This window comes from Dendropsophus ebraccatus, chromosome 10, assembly GCF_027789765.1.
Source record: "Dendropsophus ebraccatus isolate aDenEbr1 chromosome 10, aDenEbr1.pat, whole genome shotgun sequence".
In the NCBI taxonomy this organism is placed as follows: domain Eukaryota; kingdom Metazoa; phylum Chordata; class Amphibia; order Anura; family Hylidae; genus Dendropsophus; species Dendropsophus ebraccatus.
Window position 1 is genome coordinate 33,528,106 of NC_091463.1, and position 19,590 is coordinate 33,547,695.

Here is a 19,590-nt window from a genome sequence, read left to right on the forward strand (position 1 = left end):
CTACCTGCATACCCCGGGGCTCCATTCTTTCTCTGTGTGGTTAGCGGAGAGCTGCGGTCAGAGGCTGGCTGACACATAAAGGCCCATCTGCAGCAGGTAGGAAAAGACTGATGGGGATGCAGATGTGACTTCTATTATTCTCAGCACAAAGCTGAGCAGCTAGATGCACACAGTATATGCAAGTGTCATCTAATACCTATTCTGTAACCGTGTGTTTATCCTATAGATTTATAGTGGCCTGATTATATATGTGTGTATTTGCTGTGGCTTATATGTGCCAACATATCCTGCAGCCCACACTCACATCAGTCCCTCACAATCTAATGGTAGATTCAAACAGAGTAATTTCATAGGTTATTTCAAATAACCTCAGTGTATTATTGGAGTATGGGTGGATAAAACCTTTGCCAGTTCTCTATTGGCAGAATGACAATAAAATGAATGAAACTTACAACTTAGCCCGGGCCCATTGAGTAGTGGCCCAAATGTGCATGCACTGTTTATTAGGCTCATTTTAAGCTTTCAATGGTGATTTAGTTGTGCAGTATTGTTCACCTCTTCTTAGTGTGATATTAGGTGTCCTGTTACTTAAAAAAAAAAAAACTTTTGACATGTCATGGCAGTAGCAGGTTGTCCCAGAGATAGATGGGTATGATAGCTTGCAGCTGTAAAGGAGTCTTGTCTGTGTGTGCTCTGCTGCTACATACCATGGGGAGGCGCACAGACACAATTACTTGGTAAGTATAGTGCTATGTATTGTATAAAATGGTATCCATATTAATCAGTGGGATAATTAAAGAATACCTGTCATCAAAAATAACTTTGGACATGTCAGACATGTTATTGATCACGGTGATCAGGAGATATAGGTTCATTGTCAGAATAAGAGAGTGACCAGGGAGTGGTCTCTCCCCAGCTATGTGTCCTGATCACAGTGGGTCTCAGCAGTACTGACATGTCCAATGTTATTTTTAATGACTAGTACCCTTTAATATTAAAGGGAAACTATTAGCAGGTTGTACATAGGAACCTGCAGACCTGTACCATTCTGGCGTTGATCTTCTTTTCCTATGTTGTGCTGTTTTAGAGTATTTAGATCTAAAACAAATATGCTAATTAGTCAGTTTGGTGCACTGGCAGCGTTCCTCGGCCCCTCGGTGCACCGTCCTGCCCGCTGTCTTGTATGTCACCTACTTATGCATATTCATCTATGCATAAGTAGGCACGTGTCCCAGCAATGCATATGTAGAGAGGGAGGAGATGCCCCCAACCTAATACTGATAACTTATCCAAAAGATTGGCCTTCTATTCCCATAGATATTCCCATGTGGGCTTGTCATCTTCTGTCCATATGGGGCCATAGAACAATTCCGTGTTGGGCACTCGTCATTTCCTAGTCTATGGATAAGGGATGACAAGCTCAGATGGAAATATCACTTCAACTGGTATTAGCTAATAGGTGAAGGCACCACTGTATCGGCAATGCGAAAATCTTTCCTACCAGAGGATAGCTTGGCACACATGTGAAATATAAATTAAGCAACCATAAAAAGTCCTCAAAATAACAGTAACAAGAATATAACAGAAGAAAATAAAAGTCCCTTCATGTCCTTGTTCTACCTTGTGTTACAGATTAGATGGGTGTTACATGTTAATAACCATTACCCAAAATAGAAGCTCCTGGTTTCATCCACCCATGTCCTCCTCTGCCACTCCTTACTGCCACAACAGGCTTTGTATTATTGGGTATTTGTGCTATTTATTTATACAGATAGGATTATACAGGTTTCTTTCCGATTTTTCAAGGTGCTGGGAAGATGGCGCCAGCTTAATAGTCTCTGACGCTGAGATTCCTATTGCAAATGCTCCAAAATTAGATTGCATATCGTACCAAAAAAAAACTGCATTCCATGTTTTCAGCCACATTTGTTATAAATTTCAGATACTATGATACTGGACTTGACAAAAGAAGTGTGATCTCTCTAAAAAAGGGGGGGTCACCTTGGGAGTGGCCTTATAAAAAATGTCGGTGTGGCTGCATTTACAGGTCACCACCACACCAATTCATTGTGTAGAGTGGGCGCCAAACAGCTCAATGGTTGGCACCCCACCAGTGACTGATGAGCTATTCTGTGGATGGCTCACCAGTTTTCTTTTGGGCCAAAAAAACCCTTTAAGTAAGACAAATAATAGTTGATCTATACTTAGACTAGACAGTCTTCAAATACACCATTTTTGTCAATGGGTCTAATACAGTATGATGAATCTATTGCATTTGAAGACTACATTTAAGTTTACACTGGCTAAAAATCTGGGCTGCACCTGCATAGGTGCAATATAAGAGTAATCCTGTGGGAAGAATAGGAGAAGGGTGCTGGTGGATCACGAGGGTCATGGGAAGCAGTTTGGGGATAAAATAGGTAGGAAAATTGTTAGGCTTTGGGTCACAGAATTGCAAAAAGACATAGGGGGAGATTTATCAAACATGGTGTAAAGTGAAAATGGCTCAGTTGCCCCTAGCAACCAATCAGATTCCACTTTTTATTCCTCACAGACTCTTTGGAAAATAAAAGGTGGAATCTGATTGGTTGCTAGGGACAACTGAGCCAGTTTCACTTAACACCATGTTTGATGAATCTCCCCCATAGTCCAGCAATTTCAACAAAATAAGGGGAGAAGATGTGAGTCAATGAAGCATGGGATGCTAATCCTTTAGCTGTTTGACAGTCTGCAATCTGGTGAGGGCTGGTGAATTTCACTTAGAATGGCTATTAACATGGTTGGTACAATGTTCTTGTTGTGAGGCTGCAAGCTTTACTCAGTTTTGGCAGCTGCTTGAGGTGGAAGATGGTGGTTGCCTTATGGTCCTTTTACATGGAGTGATAATTCGCCCAATAGAACGATTAACAATTTGGAAGTAATGTGTTTTTTATAACGATCAGTGTTTAGACGGAACAATATATCATTAGAAAAATTATTAGAAAAAAAAGTTAGAAAATCGCTTAAGCTCCACATAGGGTGAATCTCTGAAAGACTGTTTACATGAACCGATCTGCGAATTTTCAGTAAACGACCAACGATGATTTGAGAACTTGTTGAAAGATCAAAATGAACGATTTCTTGCTCATCGCTTGATCGTTCGCTGTCTTTACACGAGCCAATTATCGCAGGGCAGGGGGCAGGTGGGTCCTGGACTTTGCCTAACCTGCCTAAGTTACCTAATTTTTCAACCATCTATGTCTCTGTTAGGTCAAAGCCACTCTTAAAACCCGATATTCCATGGACATTTCAAGGCGTCCTGAAGTATGGAGGAACATTCTGAATCTGACAAGAAGAATTTGCTGGATGCAAGTTTACAGACTCACGAATGGGGAAAATCTGCTTTAGATGCATTAGAAAGCCCCAGCCAAGATGAGATGGGTAACACAAAGATGTCCCCACCAGGAGTAAGACAAGGGACGCCTCATAACAGCAGCACAACTATAGACAAGGAGAAATACGGAGTCGATGATGTTCTCTCTGTAAAGTACAAATGCAATGCCAATAAACCAAGCCGGAGAATGAAGCGCAGAACGTGGCCAGGACATAGACAATACGTGTGCTTGGACTGTGGAAAGAGTTTCACGCATAGTTCAACCCTTGCAACACATCAGAGAACTCACACAGGAGAGAAACCCTATGCATGTACAGATTGTGGGAAAAGCTTTACTCGGAGTTCTACTTTAGCTACTCACCAAAGGATCCATACTGGGGAGAGGCCATATGCATGTATAGAGTGTGGAAAGAACTTTATCCAGAGCTCACATCTTGTACTGCACAAACGGATCCATACAGGACACAAGCCATACTCCTGCGCAGAGTGTGGGAAATGTTTCAGTGATAGGTCACACTTTGTCATTCATCAGAGGATTCACACTGGAGAAAAGCCCTATACCTGTACCCAGTGTGGGAAAAGCTTCAGTAGTAACTCCAACCTTGTAGCCCACCATAAACTCCATACGGAGAACACCATCTATATCTGTAACCAATGTGGAAAAAGCCTGAGTAACCGGCTGACGTTTGCCAGTCATCAAAAAACTCATTTGGCGGATAAGCCTTTTGTGTGTATTGAATGTGGGAAAGGATTCACCCGCAAGCTGCAGCTGGTGTTACATAAAAGAATCCACACAGGAGAGCGGCCATTTGCATGTAATGAGTGCGGGAAGAGGTACACGCGCAAATCCTACCTTATTATACATCAGAAAATTCACACCAGGGAAATTCTATATGTGTGTAGTGACTGCGGGGAGACTTTCTCTGAACACTGTCATCTTATTAACCACCAGACGCAGCACACAGAGAGCAATCCTGGGCCCAAACTTACTGCTGACACCTTCTGAAAAAAGAGTAATGTTAGGGCCCTTTTACACAGAAAGATTATCTGACAGATTATCTGCCAAAGATTTGAAGCCAAAGCCAGGACTGGATCTGAAAAGAGGAGAAATCTCAGGTTTTCACGTATGACCTGATCTCTGTTTATAGTCTGTTCCTGGTTTTGGCTTCAAATCTTTGGCAGATAATCTGTCAGATAATCTTCCTGTATAAACGGCCCTTAAAAAGGTATTCAGGGAGACAACAGTGCAGTTAAATACTTGCATTGTATACTTATATACGATTATATTATGCTTGGATTTTAAAAATGAAGCCTGTATATGATCCCAGTGTACTCACCCTAGCCACTGAAGCTGCATACCGTTATCTTTCTTCTCTTTGTTGTTCCGGCTACTTTAGAGGGCATTCACACATACCGTGTACATTCTGTATAAACGGACAATGTGCAGCAGAACAGAATGCAGAGCTCTCAGAGTCATGATTCATTATGAGGCCACGCACTCTGAATCAGTTTAAAACTTTGCGCTCCTGGCATCATAATAAATCATGATGCGGGGAGCTCAGCGATTCCATAGCTCATCTACATGAAATGTGTGAATGCCTCCTTACTCTTTTTCCCCACTCCCCTTACCTTAAAGTGACACTGTCACCCCCTTTTTGCAAATTTAGCAGTTTCCATAACTTATTTTATATCATACGTCATGGTACTTGTTCAAGTAAAAAGAGATCTTTTATCAACTGCAGATTGTGCTAATTGGGCGGGGCTTCATGGCAACAGCGCCATTGTCACTTTAAGGAACTATATGTCACCCACTGAGCTCCATAAAGGAGCTGAGCTCAAGGAATGTGAAAAAAGAAGCACACAGATGAAGATAAGTACAATGAGATCACGCAGGCTCTATTTTTTTTTTATTATTTTTATACAAGTATACAACAATAACACTGTACACGTTTTGACATTTGATTTGATAAAAAAAGGTCGGATATGAGGCGTATTTAAAAGAGACCTGTCACCCCCTGTGCCGGGGTGACAGGCTCCCGACCTCCAACTAGATCCCCTTATACTGACCTCATCTCGCCGAGTCCCGCTCCCAGAACTAGTCCCGGGACGGAGATATCTTGGTTAGAAGCCAGTGTGCGTGCTGTGGAGATAGGTCCGGCGTCCCTAGAGAATGAATGGAGCCGGACTCATCACTGCAGCGCGTCCATGGCTCCATTCATTCTCTATGGACACCAGACCTATCTCCACAGCGTGCGCCGGCTTCTGACCAGGATATCTCCGTCCCGGGAGTGGGACTCGGCGAGATAAGGTCAGTATAAGGGGATCTAGCTGGGGGTCGGGAGCCTGTCTCCCCGACACGGGGGGTGACAGGTCCTCTTTAACTAAAATGTTATCACTCTGGAATAAAGAGGACCTGTTGTTGCTCCTGACCTCTCTGTTATAACAAATCCATACAATGCCCATGAACCAAAAATTCGGCAACATCTTTTCTTATAGCCCTGTGATGTGTCGTTCCTGTTTTATTCTGATTAGAAATGTATAACTCAATAACCATCTGGGTGTGACCAGTTGGGGGCGTGTCCCTACACAGTCTGACATTATCCAATCACAGCTGATCCAATTGACATTATCCAATCACAGTGCTGCACTGTGTAGAGACACGCCCCCAACTGGTAACACACACTTGTTTATTGATTTATAGACTTCTATTATGAATTACAGAGGAACGGCACATGATAGAGCTATAGGAGAAGAGGTTCCGGAATTGTTATTTCCTGGGAAATATAAAGATTTACTCACAATGATGATGGGTTGTCCAAAAGTGCAGCCTGTAGCTTGAATACTAAAATACAGACACTTTATACTTAAAATCTGTAACTTAATTTATCTGAAGGTTTTGTGTAATATCTTGTAATTAGAAAGATGCAATACATTTGGCGTTATTGTTAAGAGACTTATATTTCTGTACAAAGCAATCATAAAGTTTTATTATCGGTGGGCATTTTCATCATTTATAGTAAGAGGTACATTTAGGATATTGAAATTTACTACAATTAGGATTATTGAACTTGGGTCCCCCACGCCCCCACCCTGTAAAGCACGGCTCCCGGAACACTCTAATGTGCCATGTTCCAATTAAAATAAAGTGATGTGAACCTCTCAGACAGCGGCTGTTCTGTGACACGCCTGTGTCACACATTGGCTGCTGTTTTGCGGGTGGATTCACACGTACCACATTTCTATGAAAGGCGAAGTCTGGCGAAAATTTTTATTAAGGTATTGTATTGCCCCCCAAAAGTTATACAAATCACCAATATACACTACGGATAATGCCTATAAAGTGCTTTTTTCCCTGCACTTACTACTGCATCAAGGCTTCACTTCCTGGATAAAATGGTGATGTCACGACCTGACTCCCAGAGCTGTGCGGGCTGTGGCTGCTGGAGAGGATGATGGCAGAGGGATGCTTAGTAGCGGATTATAATAGGTCCTTTTAGGGTGGTAGGCCAGGGCCCTGAGATCCTGGGGGGCCCCTTGCCACCCAAAAAAGACATACTTTCAGTTGTGTTCTGTCTCCTGGCCAAAGTTCTGCAATGATTTGCAAACACCAGGCTAGTGCTGCCATAGTTACAGTGGGTTGCTTGGGACCAGACTTGTTGAACAGCCCAGGGCCTATGGTAAAGTTAATCCGCCCCTGGATGCTTAGTGTCCCTCCAGTGCTCTGTGTCCCTCAGGGTCCCCCTGCCATCATCCTCTCCAGCAGCCACAGCCCGCACAGCTCTGGGAGTTGGGTCATGACATCACCATTTTATCCAGGAAGTGAAGCCTTGATGCAGTAGTAATTGCAGGGAAAAAAAGCACTTTATAAGCATTTCCCGTAATATGTGTATATTGGAGATTTGTATAACTTTTGGGGGACAATACAATACATTAATAAAAAATTTTCGTTGGCTTCTCCTTTAAAGTCTATGGCACTCCATTCCCACAGTGGATTTAAATGCAAGAAAATCGTGCCATAGACATAGTAAAAGTTAACGACTTTAGCTATTGACTCCATGCTTACCTGTAGAGGGCTCCTGCATGTTTCCTCTGGGTCCCCGCACACTGACAGCCCACTCAGCCAATCACTGTGCTGTCCCGCTGCAGGCCGTCACTGAGTAGGGACCTAGAGAAGCATGTGGAACTCGGGAAGGTAAGCATGGAGTCAATAGCTAAGTCGTTAACTTTAACAAGTCTATTGCAAGATATTCTTGCATTTAAATCCACTGCAGGATTGGAGTGCCATAGACTTTAATAGAAATCAGTATCGCAATAGATTTCACTGGGAAACTTGCAGCGTGAAATCTGGATACGGAGATACGGTATGTATGAATCTACCCTGTCTTAAAATGTTGACCATCCACTATCTAGGACCCCTTACTCTTTTAGATAATCCACATTTCATGCGTCAATAAAAGGTTTCCCTGAGATAACAACGGAGTGTAAAGTATCCATGTCCTAAAATCAAATAAAAGTATATCAATGAATCCAGGCAGTCTTTATATTTCTTTTCTTTCCGGATAGAACAAAGAAGCTGTTTCTGATCTTGCTGGGTCTTGTAGTTCCTCCATATCCAAGAGACCATAGGATTCAAATCAGGCTGCCCCTTGTTCTGCAACTGCAGATCAACATACTTGGACTCCAAAGCGCAGTTTGCTGCATATTTGAGTCCAAGTGAAAACTTGTATATTTGTGTGGAATGACCCCAATGGGGTCTGTGCCAGTCCGTGCACAGAAACATAAGCATGAGATTTTGACTGGGTGCCAACATATTCTTACCTTGGAAGGGATAATCACGGTGTGACTGCTCCCCTTCGCTCTTGTTCTGCGTATGGGACTTATTGATAAGTGTAGTTTATTGATGTACTATAATAAAAATAAATTCATATCTTAGATGACATCAGCCTTTACATTTCAGTCATGTCCACAGCATATCTATCAGTGATCCTATGGAAAGGCCATTAATCTGTTTTCCCTAGAAAACCCCTATAAACACAACCCATCAGGACTGCAGGAGCTCACGCACCTGCCCGAGGACCTGACAGAGGAAGAGAACAGGGTTCTGATACTGTTCTTCTCTGCTGTATGCGACCTTGCATAGAACAGAAATTGCTTTAAACAAGGCACGAGGTGTAGGAAGGAGATGTGGCGGCTTCCAGTCATGCTCCCCCTCCTCCTGACAACCTGGGTGCAAAGAGAAGCCCCGACTGGTGGGATGAGGGGTGCCATGGTGTGAACAGGGCCTAACATGACTTTGAACTTGCTATGAAGAGAAAATAAAAGAGTGCTCCATAGCACAGACAATACTGCAGGTCAGAGCAATAGCTAAAAAACTCTCACCTGGTTGTGTTGTGCGAAGTGAGGCACAACACTCGAAATCGCATGCAGCAGGACTGCAGCCGATCCCCAGGTCTGTCCACGCGGGATAGATTGCAAATAGAAAACATCTCCACTCCACCTAGAAGTATCCACGGTTGCAGGTCTAAATGAGAGACAATAAATGATATATTATAAAACAATATATAAAAGCGTTAAATAGTGACAACGCTTTTCTAAACCGATCCGGTCTATATCTCAAGTCTCATCATGACACTTGAGAAAGAATTGGGATTGGTTTAGAAAGGCGTTGTGTCATATTCATACTGAGCAAACTGCAAAATGTGATCTCAATATTCAACATTTCTGACACTATGCGGATGGACTTGTTTTTTTTTTTTACATTTAATTTACTTTTCCTCAATTTTTAAAACATTTTCTACAGTTTTTGATGGGGATGAGCTTCCTAGCCATTCACCATCTTGGACATCCTCTTGATCTTCCTCAGGTAGACCTGCCCAGCACCCCACCATCATGCCATGGAGGCTATAGGGAACTGGCATAAGCTTTTTAAATGCCACTGACTGTGGCATCTAGGGGGTGTGAGGTATCAGCTGACAGCCTCCAGATGTTGAAAAACTACAATTCCCATCATGCCTCATTAAGGTTTTGCAACTGCGTCTGCTCTCATCTCCATGACAGCCCCAGAGGGAAACTGCAGCTCATTCCATATACCAGCACTCATGAGAGGAGCTCTGGCACTCGGACCCGCCCACAAGCAGTGACGTCAGCTTTTTTCCAGACACACAGGAAGCGTCCCCTTTAAAAGATTACACATAACCAGCTGACAGTCTCTCAAACACTGAGTCACCCTTTCCCTATTAAGCAGGGCGCCATTTTAGCGAAGCCTAAAAAACATGACGATACTGTATGTGACTGAGGCGGCGCCCGCACGGGGACAGCTCGCGCTCTAGTGATAAGCACGCCCCTCCGTGAACTGTCGAGGGGTGGGATGACGTAATGTGGGGCGGAGCCGTGCAGCCTGACAGAGGGGGTAGCCCTCTGGTTGGTGCGGGCAGGTCACATGTCGTAGTTCCGTCTCTTAGTGAGGGAGGTAAGCGCTGGATGTATAGCTAATATACTGTAATGTAGACTTCTGTATCCGGCGAGCAGGTGCGTCACCAGTAGGTGACTGTGCTGCCTGTACTATGGATACATGGACAGTTGTCGGGTCGCTGCTTGTTAACCCCTTGTGCTCCTTGTCTTCCCCCTCTGTAGGCTGTGGTGTCCTCCAGGTATGACAGGTCACTGAGGAGCAGGCAGCGCAGTGTGGACAGGGTCTGCAGGTAAGCAGCAGGGACCCCTCTGCCTTCTCCATGTCTTCACCCCATCCTAGCACCTTTACAACCGGGGGCACCTCGCCGCTTTAATGTTGTTTGACCATGATCATGTGACCATGGCGTATGTCATGTACCCCAAGACTTAAAGGGGTAGATCACATAGACCGCCAGTGCTGTATGTTTTATTAGAGAATAAAGTATCATCCCCAGCGTGGTGTCCTCTGTGACCGCCGTGTTAGGCTGGCCCCACACATGTGTCGGCCATTCTTCTAGCTTAGTGTTCCCCCAGTTTTTGGCTCTTTAGCTGTTGCAAAGCTACAACTGCCAGAGTGTCTGTAATGCCACCCTGGGACATGAAGTTTTGCAACAACTGAAGGAGCTGGAGGTTTGGAAACACTACCCTAGGCTTAAAGGGGTTATGCAGCGCTACAAAAACATGGCCACTTTCCCCCACTGTTGTCTCCAGTTTGGGTGAGGTTTTGAAACTCAGTTCCATTGAAGTAAATGGAGCTTAATTGCAAACCGCACCTAACCTGGAGACAACAGTAGGGGGGAAGTGGCCATGTTTTTGTAGCGCTGGATAACCCATTTAAAGGGGTTATGCAGTGCTACATAAACATGGCTACTTTTTCCCCTCTCATCATCAGTTTAGGTGCAGTTTGCAATTAAGCTCCATTCACTTCAATGGAACTAAGTGGCAAACCCCACCCAAACTGGAGACAAGAGCGGTGCTGTCTCTGGAGGAAAGTGGCCATGTTTTTGTAGCACTGGGTTACCCCTTTAAAGAAGCCAGACCCTTAGAGATCAGCTGATCGATGGGATGTCTTCTGTTTAAAAGGGGTACATTGGTGAAAATCTTTTACTTTCAAATCAACTGGTTTCTGAAAGTTATATAGATTTGAAATTTACTTCTATTTAAACATTTTAAGGGACAACTCCGATGGAATTTAAAAAAAAAAACAAAAAAAAAAACAGACACACACACTTCATACTCACCATCCCTCTAGTGACGATCGCCAGTCGGTGTCCCCGCAACTCCTTCACTTCCAGGTTCCAGTGAAGTGAATGGGAGAGAAAAGGTGAGCATGGGAACCAGCAGCCTTTTCATTGGCTGGAGTGCATCACATGGCATCTACCGAGCTCAGCCAATCAGGGCTGAGCAAGTTGGGAGCCATGTGATGCGTTTCAGACAATGAAAAAGCTGCTGGTGGGCAAGTGCATTGGGAGCCTTTTTCTCTTCCATTCATTTTACTAGTAGACTCTGGGGAGGAAGAAGATCAGGCGCGGCCCCCAGCTCTGAAGACATTGACACAGGATGGCGCCCGGGAGAAGAGGATGTAGTCGACGGTTAATAGGTTTGTATGCTTTACTTCACTTCCGGAGGGGGGGGGGAAGGAGCAGATAGCTTATTAATACAAATTACAAAGTTATATAACTTTGTAATGTGAGTTAAATAAGCGAAAAATGCTAATTCCTGTAGTTTTCTTTTAAGTCTTCCCATACTTATTACCTGCTGTATGTCCTGCAGGAAATGTTTTCTTTCCAGTCTGACACAGTGCTCTCTGCTGACATCTCTGGCCAAGACAGGAACTGTCCAGAGCAGGAGCAAATTCCCTTAGAAAACTTCTCCTGCTTTGGACAGTTCCTGTAATGGGCAGAGGTGGCAGCAGAGAGCATTGTGTCAGACTGAAAATAAAACACCACTTCATGCAGCACATACAGCAGCTGATAAATATGGGAAGACTTAATTTTTTTTTAATAGAAGTTAATTACAAATCTATATAACTGTCTGACACCAGTTGATTTGAAAGAAAATGATTTTCACTGGAGTACCCCTTTTAAAGTATGTGTGGTGAAGGGTTTAGATACTGTCAGAAGTATGTGTACCTCTTGTAGTGTCTGTATACTGTGAGTGGAAAAAGCAGAGGGACTGTCCTAGTGGTCATCCACACATTGTGACCATCAGCACTGATTCTGTGCGTTCTTTGAATGGAGGAAGCAGCAGGACTGTCATAGGGGTCATCGGGATACTGTGACTATCTGCGCTGCCTCTGAATGGTGCCTGTGTTCCATACTCAAGAAAGCAGAGGGACTATCCTAACGGCCGTCCTTACATTGGCACTTCCAGCATACTCTCTCTGTGAATGGTGTCTGTGTGCTATAGAAAGCAGAGGGACTATCCTCATGGCTGTCCTCGCTAGTGCCAGTATTCTATGAATGGGGGGAAGCAGAGGAACTATCACAGCCCAGCTTTTGTTTCTCAATATGAGACAAAAATCAGACATCTAGACCGATGATAAATCTGGGCCATTGTCTTTATTATATGGCTATGTTCCCACACAGTATTTTTGCTCAGTATTTTGCAACCAAAACCAGGAGTGGATTAAAAGCACAGAAAGGCTATGTTCACACTCTGCTGAAATTGAGTGGATGGCTGCCATTTAACGGCAAATAATTACCGTTATTTTAAAACAATGGCCTTTGTTTTGAAATAACAATAATTATTTGTCATTAATGACGGCCATCCAGTAAATCTCAACAGTGGGTGAACATAGCCTTTCTGTGTTTTAATGCACTCCTAGTTTTGGTTGCAAAATACTGAGCAAAAATACTGTGTGGGAACATAGCCTATGACTGTTGAAAGCAGAGAGTCTATCATAGTGGTCATCTTCATGTTGTGATCCCAGCCTGAATCATGAAAATGGAGGAGCCATCCATGTGACCCTTGACACCTGTCTTGTGCACTCTTTTCATACATGTATAGTAAGCTGTACTGGTATTTTTCTAGTTATAAATAACATTATTTACACCATTGTTGTATATTAGTACCCGATGCCTGCTGGTAAGATCAGTGCGGTGATGGTATTAAGGGTAGTTCTTGCCCATGGTCCTTAAGATGTATTGATCCTACAGTGAGTGTAATATTGTAGCAATAGGTACCGTAGTCTGCCTTGTAGTGACTGTCCTACTTCTAAGGCTACAGTCACATATACAGTGTTCACAGCATGTTTGATGCTTTGTACTTTCTTTAGAAAAGACAAAGCACACACCATGAAAAACATAGACTGGAATACTGTATGTGTGTGAATGTACCTTTTAGGCCACGTTCACACAATGTATTTTTTAATTAAACATCGGTGTTGTTGCAAGTCATTACGGCCGATCTTAACCCCTATGGAATCCCGGCCGGAGTGTATACACACTGTATACACTCCGGCTGGGATTATGTGCGGCTGAACAGAAAACTCGCATTTCTATTCAGTGAACAGTAGCCGCACGAAATAGACTGTGCAGACAATGTAAAGTATGGTTCCGGCCGTGCTTTACATTATCTGCTGTGGCTAATTGGAGTGTGGACACACCCGAATGTGCCCGTATTCCAATTAAGAAGTGATGTTAACACGGCTGGTACTGCAGTATCGGCTGGGTTGAACATCTCAGACAGCGGATGTTCTGTGACATGGCCATTGTTTTACCACGTCTGAACATTGCCCTAAGAGGTTATCCTGGATGTAAAGGTTGTAACTTTTATTACAATTCTGCTCCATTCACTTCTATGGAACTGAGCTGCAATACCAAACAGAACCCGAAGCCAACAGTGGTTCTGTTTCTGGAGGAATATAGCTTATGTTTTCTCTAATCTTGGATAATGGATACCCCCCACCCCCTTGATATGGCTGGCATTCCTAGTAGGAATGGTTGTCATTGTGGTCCGTGTTCTCTGAGACTGTTACATTCGTTAATTGACACTTTCTTTAAAGGGATATGCCCATCCGGGGTCCACAGTATATGCCATACGTGTCCCCTAGATGTGGATCCCACCCCTGTGACCCACATTTATCTTTGAAACAAATGCTCCTTTGCCTCCTCTAGTGTGTTTGTGGCTGCTGGAGGTGGTCGGGAAGCTGATAACAGCTGATGCTGACACATTGCTTAATTTACATAACTCATTTGTGCCGCGTCATCAGCTGCTTAGCCGCGATTGGCTGAGCACAGTTATGCTCAGCCAATCGCGCGGCATCAGGGACGGCTGCAACTATTCGGCCGGCCTCCCGAAGATTACGTCGTTGACAGAAGATCGGGGACGACTCACGTCAGGTATGTATGGTACACTACACTTCCGGGTCTAGCGTGGGTGGGGGAACACAAGGAAGGGGGCGATTCACATACATAACATACATTACAAAGTTGTATAACTTTTGTGAATAATTTCTTAGTGCCGCACTACCCCTTTAATTCCAGATGCAGCCTACAGACAAGGGGGGCTATCAATCCCTCCCTAACCGGATGGCACCACAAGCTATGCTCATTGTATAACTCGAGAGCTATGGATACAGTGTAGCCTGCAGTACTACAACTCCTATTAACCTCAGTCGCAAAAAGTGTGTAAACCGCCCATTTGACAATTTTCAGCTTTCTAAACCAACTCTGTCTGTCTGCCACAAGTGGGTTGGGGGGCTTATTCCAGAGATAGATGCAGGTCCCAGATTTGACCTTTATGGCACGTCCTCAGGATATATAATTTACTCTGTTCTCAAGATCACATGTACAAAATCGGATGGGAGGTTGAGATGCGAGATGGACACCCCCTTTAAGTAAAGTAAAAGTTATGGATCATAGAAGGCAAGCAGAATTATCTGTAGTCGCTGTGGTGGGGATAGGTTAAATGAATGTACAGACCATTCCAGCCAAATATACATGTGTGAACGTTACACAGAATATATAGAGCTATATTTCCTACAGGCAATAACAAAGGTTGTGGCAAGGAGGGGAAAAAAACCCAGAAGCAAAGTCACCAAAGATTGCTGTGGCAGGAAGGGGTTAATAAGCCCGCCCTCCCCATTTTCAGTGATCTCTGTGGCGGCAGGAGTACAGGATGGTCATGACTGGGGAGTAGGACGGCCCGAGACACTGCGATGACTTTACAGGGGGGGAAGCCTGAGTCACACAAAGCTGTAAATGTTGTCTTCAGGGGAATCTGTGCGGCTCTTCTCTTGTTTCTGATGAAGCAACCTCAGCGTTTTAAGACTGAGCAGGAAGCTGCCTTTCCTTCCTCTGATCTTGGTCAGGACTGTGTGGTTTCTGAGCATTAAGTATGGTTTTCATTTACTGTGCCTGAGGATGGGGCTGCTTCCTCTGTAATAGGAGCAGAGCGCACTGACTGGGGAGTGTATGTTCTCCTGTATAGCTGGAAATAAGGCCGGGCAGCACCTATACATTGTCTGAAAACCCCAGGACTTTGCTCCTCAGACGACTATGCCTACGCCGTGGTATAAGTTGCAGGTATTTTCTTTTCTCTGAAGTGTCGGGTTTTGTTGTTTTCTGCTTATGACTGGTGTCTATACTTGTAGGTCGCCCCTGAGATGGACAACAAGGGATTCCGCCGCTCCAGCCTTAACAGTTTTCAGAGCAGTACGAGCGATGAAGATATGGTGGAGATTACAGACGCCACCTTGGACTTTACCATGGCTGATGACGTCCCACCTATTGACCGAGAAATGGCAGAAGGTAAGGTGTGATACTGATAGCTCCTTATCCTGTATGCAGGTCATATAAACCCACACCTCAATGCATATCACTATACCAAGTCTACCTTAGATTACTGTACATTATATTACATAGAGAATTATAGGTTCATTGGTCATCCCTTCAGTATACCCTAAACTCCTGGTTTCCTGCTGCTTTTGTCCTTTCATGTGCAGCGAAAGGTCACTGTGTAGTCCCAGCTGTAATGTTTGTGTACACAGAGACTATTGTTACAGATCCAGTCAAGCAGTCGTAGCACACATCAGCTATCATAAAAGCAGAAAATACCTGCCCTGATTTTCCAGGACTTTTATTATTGATGGCCTAACTACAAAGTAGGCCATCAATATCCGATGGACACCTGGCACCTCTGCCAATCAGTTCTTTACCATGATGTAAGCCTATACACTAAAGAGACTAAAGCAGACAGCGCCATACATTGTGTAGTGGCTATGTCTGGTTACTGCAGTGCCGATCCTCTTGGCCATCAGCAAAAAAAAAGTCTTTAAAATTCCCTATTGGTTTTAGACAAGGCTGCAAATTCTCGCAAAAGGCAAGTTTTACCTGGTTTCAGTGTAGCAGCGGGTGAAATCCACAGTGGATATTCATGTTACACATTAGGTGACTAAGAATCTGAGGATTAGAAGTCTCCCATCTGGAAACGGGTTGCCCCCGTACTCCATGTCAGATGATCCAAACCAGATTTTTGCAGACAGCTGTGTAATGTGTATGGTCTGCTGTATACATTGACTTGTGACAGACACATACAGAGCAAGGGTGCGATTACACAGAAAGATTATCTGACAGATTTGAAGCCAAAGCCAGGAATGGATTTAAAAAGAGGAGAAATCTCAGGTTTTCCTTTATGACCTGATCTGTTTATAGTCTATTCCTGGCTTTGGCTTCAAGTATTTGGCAGATAATCTGTCAGATCTTTCTGTGTAAATGGACCCTTAGAATACTGTGGTCGCCTATACCAGTGCTTCCCAACCTTTTCCACCTCCGGGCACCCCTTGGAAAAAAACATTTCCTCAGGGCACCCCTACTAAATAATGTTCTACAAAATTAGAAAACCGTCATACAGTGACTCACAGGTGACGTCTTCTTTGATCTGAGGAGTCACTTTCCCTTTTCCTCTCCATCCCGTCCAGTCCTCCATGATGATGATGATTTCTTCCAGATACGTTTCATCTCTTCAGAACCTGCGAGACAAACAATTTAGGCTCTGCACATTTCTAGCAACTTCCTTTCCTTTCTTCCTCCTGTAGGCTCCCAAAGTAACTGCGCTGTTTGGTGTTATGTGCAGTAAAACGAGTAGGAATGTGGGATGCCCCCTGTATATAGGATCCCCTGCTGTGCCCCCATGAGCAAATAATGCCCCCTGCTGTGCCCCCATGAGCTAATAATGCCCCCAGAGGTGCCCCCATGAGCAAATAATGCCCCCAGAGGTGCCCCCATGAGCTAATAATGCCCCCAGAGGTGCCCCCATGAACTAATAATGCCCCCAGAGGTGCCCCCATGAACTAATAATGCCCCCAGAGTAGGGCTGGGCGGTATACCGTGAAAATACCGATACCGTCTCTGGCGTCGGTTAACCGACCTCAACTTTGCCAGGACGGTATCTGCGGTATTTCACAGTTTTGGGTGCTTTATGTGCAGAGACGCAGGGATGCCAGAGCCAGGCAGGACGTGGCTGCAGCGGAAGAGAGGAGTCGTATCCCAGGCCCCAGACAGGAGGGGGATCACTGAGCTCCGACACTACAGTCCAGGGATCTGGCTGATCTCTCTCAGGACCCCCAAGAGGCAGACACTGAGCCCCGCAGCCTCGGGGTGTCCTGCACTCCCCTACCCGGGCAGCGCGCGCAGCACAGACCGGACAGCTTCTGCTGGGGTGACCGCTCTGCCCCTCCCCCTCCAGTCACTGCCGGGCCGTCCATTCAAACAGGGCAATTGCCGCGCAGAGCAGTGACCTGGAGCCAGAGCGGTTCCCAGGCCCCAGTCACTGTCACGCTGCCACAGATATCCCCCTCCGTGTAACAGCAGCAGCCTTCAGGAGGTAACCTACTACTGTCTGCTTCTGCCGTCCACACAGCCCTCCCCCGTAACTAGCCGGCACCGGTCTCCAGGAGATAACACACTGCAGCCGCAGCATTGTACCTCCTCCCGTTGTGTACTGGCCAGAGAAAGAGATGGTGTCTGACTAGTGGCAGCTACTGCACGGAGGAGCCGCTTACTCCTCTCTGCTGCTCCAGATCTTATCACTGATCAGGCAGAGGTTAAAGGAGAAAGTGGTTTCCCCATGTGCACACAGGCTGTCTGTACCTGGAATAGCAGAGCTGTCACACAGGAGGAAGGGGACAGGTCCCTATACACACAGGAGGAAGGGGGACAGGTCCCTATACACACAGGAGGAAGGGGGACAGGTCCCTATACACACAGGAGGAAGGGGGACAGGTCCCTATACACACACAGGGGGAAGGGGGACAGGTCCCTATACACACAGGGGGAAGGGGGACAGGTCCCTATACACACAGGAGGAAGGGGGACAGGTCCCTATACACACACAGGGGGAAGGGGGACAGGTCCCTATACACACAGGAGGAAGGGGGACAGGTCCCTATACACACACAGGGGGAAGGGGGACAGGTCCCTATACACACACAGGGGGAAGGGGGACAGGCTGCTATATATACACACACAGGAGGAAGGGGGACAGATCCATATACACACAGGAGGAAGGAGGACAGGTCCATATACACAGGGGGAAGGGGGACGGGTCCCTATACACACACACGAGGAAGGAGGACAGGTCCCTATATATTATATTTATTATATATAAACTATGTACACACAGGAGGAAGGGGAACCTGTCCCATCCTGTGTGTACATAGTGTATATATAGCAACCTGTCCCCCTTTCTCCTGTGTGTATATATAGCGACCTGTCCCTCTTCCTCCTGTGTGTATATAATATATATAGGGACCTGTCCCCTCCTGTGTGTATACAGAGACCTGCCCCCCTCCTGTGTGTGTGTGTGTGTGTGTGTATATATATATAGAGAGATCTGTCCCCCTCCTGTGTGTATGTAGCTGTATAACTCTGCTGAGACCCCCTAATAAGGACTAATAATAATAATGATAATAGACTAAATTCACTGCCTTGAGTTGCTGCTCAGTGAGTTCCATTTTTTTTAACCTTAAGTGGGTGTGGCTTGCAAAGGGGCGTGTCATATTTATCGTCCAATTATCGTTACCGCAACTACATGTGCGATAAACCGCGATATTGATTTAGGCCAATATCGCCCAGCCCTACCCCAGAGGTGCCCCCATGAACTAATAATGCCCCCAGAGGTGCCCCCATGAACTAATAATGCCCCCAGATGTGCCTCCATGAACTAATAATCCCCCCAGATGTGCCCCCATGAACTAATAATGCCCCCAGAGGTGCCCCCATGAACTAATAATGCCCCCAGAGGTGCCCCCATATACTAATAATGCCCCCATGAGCTAATAATTCTACCAGAGGTGTCCCATGAGCTAATAATGCCCCCAGAGGTGCCCCCATGAGCTAATAGTGCCCCCATATACTAATAATGCCCCCAGAGGTTCCCCCATGAACTAATAATGCCCCCAGAGGTGCCCCCCATGAACTAATAATGCCCCCAGAGGTGCCCCCCATGAACTAATAATGCCCCCAGAGGTGCCCCCCCCATGAACTAATAATGCCCCCAGAGGTGCCCCCCCATGAACTAATAATGCCCCCAGAGGTTCCCCCATGAACTAATAATGCCCCCAGAGATGCCCCCCCATGAACTAATAATGCCCCCAGAGGTGCCCCCCCCATATACTAATAATGCCCCCAGAGGTGCCCCCCCATATACTAATAGTGCCCTCCATGAACTAATAAAAAACAAACCTCCTACTCACCTTATCTGCACTGTGGCTGCAGGCAGCAGCTCTCCTCCTCCTCTTCTGGCTCCATCTTGCGAGCCGCGGG

At 45.4% G+C, this 19,590-nt stretch overlaps 3 protein-coding genes across 3 annotated transcripts in view; 2 read left to right on the top strand and 1 right to left on the bottom strand.

Annotated features, from left to right (window-relative positions):
- Positions 1–19,590, bottom strand: part of RPS4X (ribosomal protein S4 X-linked) — a 490,857-nt gene that overhangs the window by 452,903 nt on the left and 18,364 nt on the right. The gene's annotated exons all lie outside the window — the stretch shown is intronic.
- On the top strand, positions 39–5,150 carry LOC138802561 (zinc finger protein 585A-like). The gene is made up of 2 exons (XM_069986000.1): positions 39–96; positions 3,250–5,150. Exon 2 carries the CDS (start codon positions 3,306–3,308, stop codon positions 4,377–4,379), a length of 1,074 nt encoding a protein of 357 aa, XP_069842101.1. The 5' UTR covers positions 39–96; positions 3,250–3,305; the 3' UTR covers positions 4,380–5,150.
- LOC138802741 (H(+)/Cl(-) exchange transporter 5) overlaps positions 9,745–19,590 on the top strand; it is a 31,548-nt gene continuing 21,702 nt past the window's right edge. Inside the window, exons 1-3 of the mRNA XM_069986364.1 lie at positions 9,745–9,842; positions 10,007–10,074; positions 15,420–15,576. Of these exons, the coding sequence (XP_069842465.1) occupies positions 15,432–15,576 (145 nt within the window). The 5' untranslated portion in view covers positions 9,745–9,842; positions 10,007–10,074; positions 15,420–15,431. The remainder of the gene's footprint in view (positions 9,843–10,006; positions 10,075–15,419; positions 15,577–19,590) is intronic.

Coding starts and splice junctions, on each gene's coding strand:
- LOC138802561 (XM_069986000.1), top strand. CDS start 3,306: ATGGAGGAACATTCTGAATCTGACAAGAAGAATTTGCTGGATGCAAGT.